This window comes from Parus major, chromosome 1 (genome assembly GCF_001522545.3).
Source record: "Parus major isolate Abel chromosome 1, Parus_major1.1, whole genome shotgun sequence".
Lineage (NCBI taxonomy): Eukaryota > Metazoa > Chordata > Aves > Passeriformes > Paridae > Parus > Parus major.
The window spans coordinates 92,610,407-92,618,502 of NC_031768.1; the positions used below are offsets into that span (position 1 = coordinate 92,610,407).

At 49.4% G+C, this 8,096-nt stretch overlaps 1 protein-coding gene across 1 annotated transcript; it reads right to left on the bottom strand.

The window, feature by feature from the left end:
- Positions 1–241: 241 nt before the first annotated feature.
- ZDHHC23 (zinc finger DHHC-type palmitoyltransferase 23) lies at positions 242–7,667 on the bottom strand. The gene is made up of 4 exons (XM_015648232.2): positions 7,522–7,667; positions 6,623–7,318; positions 5,745–5,912; positions 242–4,939 (listed from the first exon to the last, which is right to left on the bottom strand). Exons 1-4 carry the CDS (start codon positions 7,626–7,628, stop codon positions 4,672–4,674), a joined length of 1,239 nt encoding a protein of 412 aa, XP_015503718.1. The 5' UTR covers positions 7,629–7,667; the 3' UTR covers positions 242–4,671.
- Between the last annotated feature and the right edge of the window lie 429 nt (positions 7,668–8,096).

Consider the following 8,096-nt stretch of genomic DNA (forward strand, 5'->3'; position numbering starts at 1 on the left):
AGGGAATATCCCTAGTTTCCAGGATGCTGAGAACTGCCAGGAGATATCTCTTTCATCTCAGTACCAACAAACTCAAAGGTCAACTTTTGCAGAACTGGAAGAAGATTTGTTTCCCTACTTTTGCTTAGCCTGTTGCTCCTTTATTCCCAAGTCCAGCTCACAGCTGAATAGCCATGAGATACTGGCAGCTTTTGGTCATTCAGCTTGCCTGTGTGTGTTGGCATAAATCAACAGGCCACTCCACAGATCATTTCCATTAATTTATTTTGATTCATTTGATACCCATTTAGAAACACTGAATACGATGAAAAATGGATACAAACATACACACATCAGTCTCTTCAAAAAAGCTCACAAGTGTTTCACAAAGTTTCTTCCTAAAGCTCAGGTTTAAAAAAAAAAACCAAAAACCAAAGTTTCCACTTTCTTCCAGAGCCCATCACTCTTCACATTATCATTAGAGAAACTCCATAAAGACAAGATCTTGGGAGGCTGCATTCCCACATTTCAGAAAGAACCTCACCTGTCTGTAGACAGATTTTTTTTTACTGCACAAACATCCCAGTAGTGGCAAAAAAAAAAAATCCTAGGTAACTGTAGATTTTTTCACTGAAAGGAATACAGGAAAACACATCCATAATCACACACGCTTCCTGCCCTAATGAGGCAATATACATTCATATAGGAGGAAAAAACCAAGCACATTATTAAGACATTAGGCAGTGAGGCAGTATCCATTTTATCTTCAGAAGAAATTTTACAGCAAATGGTTTCATTAAGACACTTGAAAGCAACCTACTTGGAAGGGAAAAAAAGCACCATCATAGCATGAAGGCTGAAATGTGATTAGGAGTCACAAGCAGCACCAGCTCAGGCTCACCAGTGACTTTTGTCATTTGAGGACGAGTTAAATGGAGAAACAGTCAATGTGGGGACCTGTGACTCGCCTACAAAACAGCACAATGCAGGAAGACACAGTTAAAGAGTGCCAAGCCACCACTTACAGGGTGTAACTAATGGTGCACTGTTCCTACTACAGACACCAAACAGTGGGATGATGGCATTTGGACACAATTGGTGTAACACTACAATACCAGAACCCTGGCCCCCTAAGAGCTGCCTGGTCTGCAGAAGTCCACACTATTTGTGAAACAACAAAATGTCTCCTAAAAGGTCATGGATAAAGCAAGATGAACTGACTTCCAAAGTCTGGGTGGAAAAATATCAAGGCTGGCTATTACCAAAATCCTACCCTGCCCTTGATCAACTTTAAGTCCTCTCTTCACACACAGGGAAACTTTGAAGAGCCAGCAGGGTACTGGTTCCTGCACTGCCAGGCAGGCAGCTTTACAGGTGAGACACTAGTCCTTGCCTGGAGTCCACACACAACCCACAAGTCCCCTGTCACTTGCAGGCTGCTCCCACTGCTCCAACCCCCAGGCAGTGTGGATCTAGACAGCTACTAACACAGGGAGCCCAAGGACTGACTCTGTATGCTGAGATTTTAACATTTTTCTACCAGCACGGTAAGTAACAAGCTCAGCAGGAAATCACTCAGAAAATAAACTCTTCCTGAGCACACCAAATCACAACAGTTTGCCCTTGCAATAACTGCACAGGGAGCATTACTCTCCAAGGGTTTCCTGCTATTTCTCAAGGATGGTAAAAGGAGAGATCCCAAGTATGCATCTGAAAGGATTTAAACTCTTCCGCCCATTTAGATGCCTTTTAAATATCCTATTACTTTATGCTTCTCATCTCCCAGCACATTCACAAAGCAAATCCTATCAGGAAGAAGAGGTAAATCAATGCCATGCTGTTAAAGGAACAGTCACCATTACTATGCAGATTACAGCCACCTGAATTTCCTGTTCACTGAGGAACCAACACTGCATTTTCCTGCTAGAGAAAAACCCCATCCTTGCAACCCTTTAGTGCCCTGAATGACTTCAGTTCCCCCTGGAGCCAGTGCAAAAAATGGGATTTACTTTAGCACTGCCCCTACTCTACTGGAGCATGTTTGACCAAGGTATGGAACGGTTATGTTAGTCTCATGTCCTCTGTTCCCAATCTGCACTCCAAATCCCACACTGCCTGGGAGAAAAGCCCAGAGGTGCAAGCAGTTCAGGTTAAACCTCCCAGTCACTAAGAGCTCACTGAGAGACAAGGGACACAGCTACCATGACAGGCTGCAAAGGTGCAACCAATCTCTGCCTGTGGGAGCAAGCAAACACCACAGGGTCAGCACTGCCAGGAAAGTGTTCTGTGATCTGCTCTGCTTTCTCCCAGCTAGGAGCAGCGGGACTCTGAGAAATCACTTATCTCAAACCTGCAAAAGCTCCCAGAGCTTGTTCAGCACGTGGGGGTTGATTGATTGATTCCTGTGCATGCAGCACACAGGGACAGAGAAATTGGCTGTCTCCACTGCAGGGGTTCATTTAGCCCAGGAGGTACTTCTGCCTTAATCTTCCTCAGTGCCAGCAGGATAAGATCTAAGATCCTGCCAGACCACAGCATCCTTATCTCCAGGGCTGCCAAGCTCAACATCATCTCAAGCAGGCATCACAAAATACATATGTGCCATGGAAACGTTTACAGACAACTCCAGTGGAAGCAACGTGGTCTCAATTTGAACTCCTAGAATCAGGCTTCAAGCTCCAAACAGAAGGTCATAAAGGAACACCTTGCACAGTCCAGCTGGGTACATTTTAGTCATCTTAGGGTCAAGAAAGTGGTCAGAAACTCCTACTGTGCTTGGTTAGAGGTAGGAAGCAAAAGAGCTGCCCCTTTACCTTCTTATAAAGAACTGCTCATGGGATTAAAAGGGCAATAGGAAATAAGGGAAATTCAGTAACTGTACAGCCACATTCCATATGTAGCTGTTCCTCAATTATCTGCTGGTTATAAAAAGTGCCACTTGAGGAAACCAAACAGTGCAAAGAGGGACACAGTCTCTACCTTAAACTGGGACATGTCATGAGGAGCACTCACAAAAATATAGCAAGGATCCCAAGAGACAGTCCCGACCCTGCTTTCTTTTGGCATCATGCACCATCCATCCATTCTTCAAAGCTACTGCACAGCAGCACAGTGAATGTGCATCACTTCCCCAATACCCCAGAGCTGTCTGCTATGCCCGCACACAGGTGCAAGCATGACCCATGCACCCTGCATGCATCTGAAAACACCATAGCTAGGACAAAGCTCTTATCTTTGTTTTTACACCTTAGACCCAACCTGTAATTCTTGTGTCATGGTCCCCAGCTCTTCTAGACACACCTTTCCTATTACTGCAGGGCCAACAGCAAACATAAAGGGTTTAAAACAAAAAGCAACAAAGAATCCCACCCACAAAATCCAGAAACCACTGTGACCAAAACCTTGTTATTTTGGCTGAAACTCAAGTCCAGGCCATTATACAGTTGCAGGCTATAAATAGAAATGGAAAAAATGGCACTCTTGAAGAGCACATTTTAACAGGTTCATTCACCTGCCAGTACAAGTCATCTATCCCAAAAACAAACACCTCCAATACATCTTCTACCTCTCCTTATGTAACTTAGGGTTGATCTGTTCCTTGGCTTCTTGACTTGAGAAAACAGATCTACAGACAGGCAGCTCCACAGTAACCAGGCTGAGAGGAGACAAGATCACTGTTTTAACAGTAACACAACCAAGATGCTACCTACCAAACATGCTGCTGGCAGAATTGCCTACTCTCCCTTCTCCCACAAACAGAGGATGAATGCTCCTTCCATAAAGCTACAGTAATATCAGACAGACAGCACTCTTGTTTTGCCCTCAGAGTTCACTGTTACATGTTGCTTCAAAACTCCTTACTTGGTGTATTTACCTGCTGTCACATGTCACAACCCATAATCAGAGCAGAAATAACTTGAGGGAGATGAGCAAAGCCTTCAAACCAACACAGACAATACAAATGAATTGTTCTTTTCTGCCGAAAGAACAATGGGATTTCTTTCCACTCATTTAGACAGACAGGGATGGAATAACGATTTTAGGGATCAAGAGGGGAAGGGATCTTACAAAGTCCTACAGGAATGTAGCTCACAAAGGCACTTAATAGAAGCATGTACACAGCTGGATGGAATCAGAGATAGTAAAAATAAATAAATGCACCAAAGAGGAGAGCGCTGCCCAGTGACTGCCTAGACAGTCTCTTTTAGCCAAAGAGCCTGGTTTCTGCAGAGGTCCATCTGTTACCTGCATCCAAAGTTCACTCTTCTGACATCTCCAAAATGCCACACATAGGTACAAACCCAGGGATTCTTTAACCTTTGCAGGAATCAGTGCACTCTCTGAAGCCCAGCAGCAGGTTCCTTCTGATGCCAGTATTCACATCTAAGGGAAACTGAAATTCTCAAAACCTTGTGCTCCTCTTGCTGTTTCCCACGATGGAAAAAGGCAGCAGGCTCCTCCTCTCCCCATCTGCACATATGGCTTACTGCTTTCTGCATCCTATTGCTGGCTGACAGCACGTGAAGAACCATTCCACCGGGGAAAACATCTGGTGTTGTCAGTGAGGGGATAGCCCACACATTGACCACGAGGAAAGATTGTCTGAGGAAGGAGTCCTGGTGGGAGGGGCTGCTCCCCTGCTAAACAAAGTTTTCGAGCCATGACACAACACCACCTGCAGAAAGAGGGGCGTCACACGATGTCCTCAGCAGAGCGCTGTGGAGGAGAAGACCCCAGGCTCAGGAAGTGGCTCCAGTTGCACAGGAGTCCCCTGTTATACTGGCCAGTGTCTATCACTAACCCGCCCAGCAGCCTGCGCCCGGTGTTGTCCCGCAGAGCCAGCCGAGCTTCCCTTTCAGTCACGTTGTAGCTGATGTTCAACAGCTGGATGAGGAGGATGTATCCCATGCCAGCTGTTACAATGGCACAGTACCATACACAGGTGAACGACAGAGCAGAGCTAGCAGCAGGGAAAAAGATGGGAAGGAAGCCATTTAGTACTGGAGCAGCTGCTTTAAAGTGACTTTCCCTGGTAATCACTATCCTTTCAAATCCCTGTCTACATCTGCCACAGTGATCTCACTTTGCTGCTTTCATCAGATAATCCTTAAAGGCTTTCTCAAAATTAAAGCTTCAGGGCTTACTTAATGAGAGCTTTTACTGCTACCAGAGCTACTCTTGCACATTGCTGTCACACAACCTAGCTCTTTACTCTTCCAGTTGTAATGGTACTTGGGCCTTAATTAAGGACCCTAGGATGCTCTCACTCTACAGATCATGAGATGGACTAGAGGAAGGGTCACTTGTGTACTGGCAGTACTCTGCCCATCTGTGGTACTGCTTGTCTCTGAACATGAGTCCATCAGCTCCCACCACCTTCCCTGCCAGACAGCACACATTCTAGGCAGATAACTTGAAGGACAATCACTAGATAAACAGGGAGGAATGAGAGGGAGAGAGAGCATGTGGATTCCAGGCTGTCAGACCATCACCTGCATTGGGGGCATACATATTTAAAAGTACATCTACACATAACACAATAAATACTTCAAATACTAGCTCCTTCAACCTTTTCCAAATAGATTGCGAGTGCCCTCCAAGTCTCAGGCTGCCCACCTCGGCAAAAGCAGAGACACATCTTTGCTCTCCAGAGTCTTTTAGGGAGCGCTTTGTGTTCGGGTCTGACAGCCAGAACAAAGAACAGGAGCTAAGCTGCCTGAGCAGGTCTGCTCCCACCCCAGCTCTCTCCCAGACAGATGTCTCACCTGTAGTCAGAATAGGCCCCAGGGCAGTAGAGCAATGCCACAAACGGAGTTCGGCCTCTACAGATGGTATGCAGGGTCAAGGTAATCCCATACACAGCGGTGAGCATGAAGAAGGAGAGTGCAAGGATAAAAGCTTGATGGTTCTGCTCCCCTACACAGCTGTTAATCCTCCAAAAGGAAAGAAGAGATTACTTTGCTTAAAAAAAGAAAAGAAGCCATCTTCTATTTCTTCTCCCTCCCCCAGCGGTCAGCCAACCTGATTTCCAAGGTGCTTCCAGTCAATACAGACTAAGAACTATGAAAAATGTTGAAAGAAGCTTTATAACGTTATATAGAGAAGTTGCAACACAAGACAGTAGACCTGTAGGGTAACAGCAGCAGGCTATTTGCTTCAAATTTTTAGCAAGGGTAGTATCCTTTGCTGAGATACATTATACCCTACTGCCCCTTGGTTCCAGCACTACATGCACACCCAAAAGGCAGCTTTGGGTTCCCTTACCCCAGGAGAGCAGTAATGCAACTTAACTGCAGAATTGTTAATGCTCCGCAGACCAAATCCAAAGATAAAAAAACAAATCCAAGAAAACCCACACCAAAAACAACCCCAAACTGATGAAAAATAGTAAAGAAATAAAGGCAATTCTGAAGTGTGCTGTAGAAGCTTTCAGCTATCAGGTCAACCCACTTAGAATAAACAGTTATTCTAACTGTTCTTTTAAAGGGTAAATACAAAGCTTTTTGTATTTAAAGAGTTTCATAAGGTCTTGCACATAGCAAAAGTAACTCTGTTTGCCAGGGACTGTAAAAAAATAAGTTTACTTTAAAAAGGACCGAAGTCAGAGAGAGAATACAGGTAGCCTCAGCAGTGCAAAACCTACCAGACACAGTGATGGTCCAGCCTCCTCACACACCTGCCACAAAGCCGGCAGTGCCCTGCTCGGGCTGGCCTGACCAGCTGGCATTTAGTGCACCAGTCCTTTTTCACGCCTTCTGGCTGCTCAGCTGACATCCTGCAATAACCTTTAGCCTCCCCATTCACAACGCGACTGCTGGCAGCACCTGAGATGCCATGGAGCCCGCTGGAGCTCCCTCTAACACTCTTGTTGGGCAAACCCTGGTGCGATGGCTTCTCGTTGCCTGCTGGGATGGGAAGGTAGCCAGGGTCCTTCTTGGCTCGAGACAGTGCTGCAAGCATAAGAATTAACCCGCACGTGAGAGCGACCACTTGGGAATACTCCACGTGGCCCCGGGGAACCACCTCCCGGAGAAACACATAGTACATGTATCCCAAGGAGAAGAGCCCCAGGCTCAAGAAGAAGAGAGTCCGTTCCTTCCTCCGGTGGGTGAGGTAGTAATACCACAGCACCACGACGGGCAGGGACGTCAGGATGATGAGCCCCAGCAGGAAGTGCAGGGCGGCAACGTGGAGCAGGACGGGCAGCAGGACGAGCGGCGGCACGAGGCTGACATTGATCTTCACGGCCCCCGAGAACCAGGGGACCCGCAGCCGGTCCGCGATGGTGTCGGCGATCCTCTCCAGCGCTCCCGGGGGCAGGGATTTGCACGTCAGCCACCTGCGAGCACAGCGCCGGCTGGCACCGGGGCAACCGCGCTCCCTGCCCCTGCCCCATCCCGCTCCCGCCGCCTCCCTTTTCCCTCTCTCCCGACAAGTTTCCCGGGAAGCGAGGCGCGGCTCCCCCGCCCTCAGGGCGGCAGCCCCGCGGGCTCGCCGCCGCCGGGAGGGTGTCCCGCAATCGGGCGGTCGCGGAGCCGGTACCTGTCGCAGCCGTCGTCCAGCTCCTCGCAGTCGCAGCAGCACGCCGCCAGGTGGTTGCGCCGGCCGCGCCGGTCCACGTACTCGCAGCAGCAGAGCGGCTCCTCCATCGCCGCCGCCCGCCCCGTCCCTCCCGCGGGGCCGGCAGCGGCTCCCGCCGGCGGCGCCGCCTCAGGTGCCCCGCGCGCGCCACCGCCCCCGCCCCGCGGCCCCCCCCCCCCCGCGGCGCCCGCCCGCCATTGGCCGCGCGCGCCCCGAGGTGTGCGGGGGGCGGCGCCCCCGCCCGGACCGTCCACCTGACGGCGGCACGCGCCAATGGGCGCGCGGGGGGCGGCGCCGCCGTCACGCGGGGGCACCTGCCTTAAAGGGGCAGCGCAACAGGTGGCGGCCGCGGGCCCCTAAAGGCGACCCTGCAGCCCCTCCCTGCCCCACACCCTGCGTGTGCACCACCGCCCGAGCCAGCGCTGCCCTCCGAACACGGCCCAGCCTCCAGGGACGGGGCCCCGGCCTTTTCTTTCTGTATTCATCTTCTTTCCCTCACCCTGCTCAGAAAACGCTTGAAGCACATGTAAAGGTGC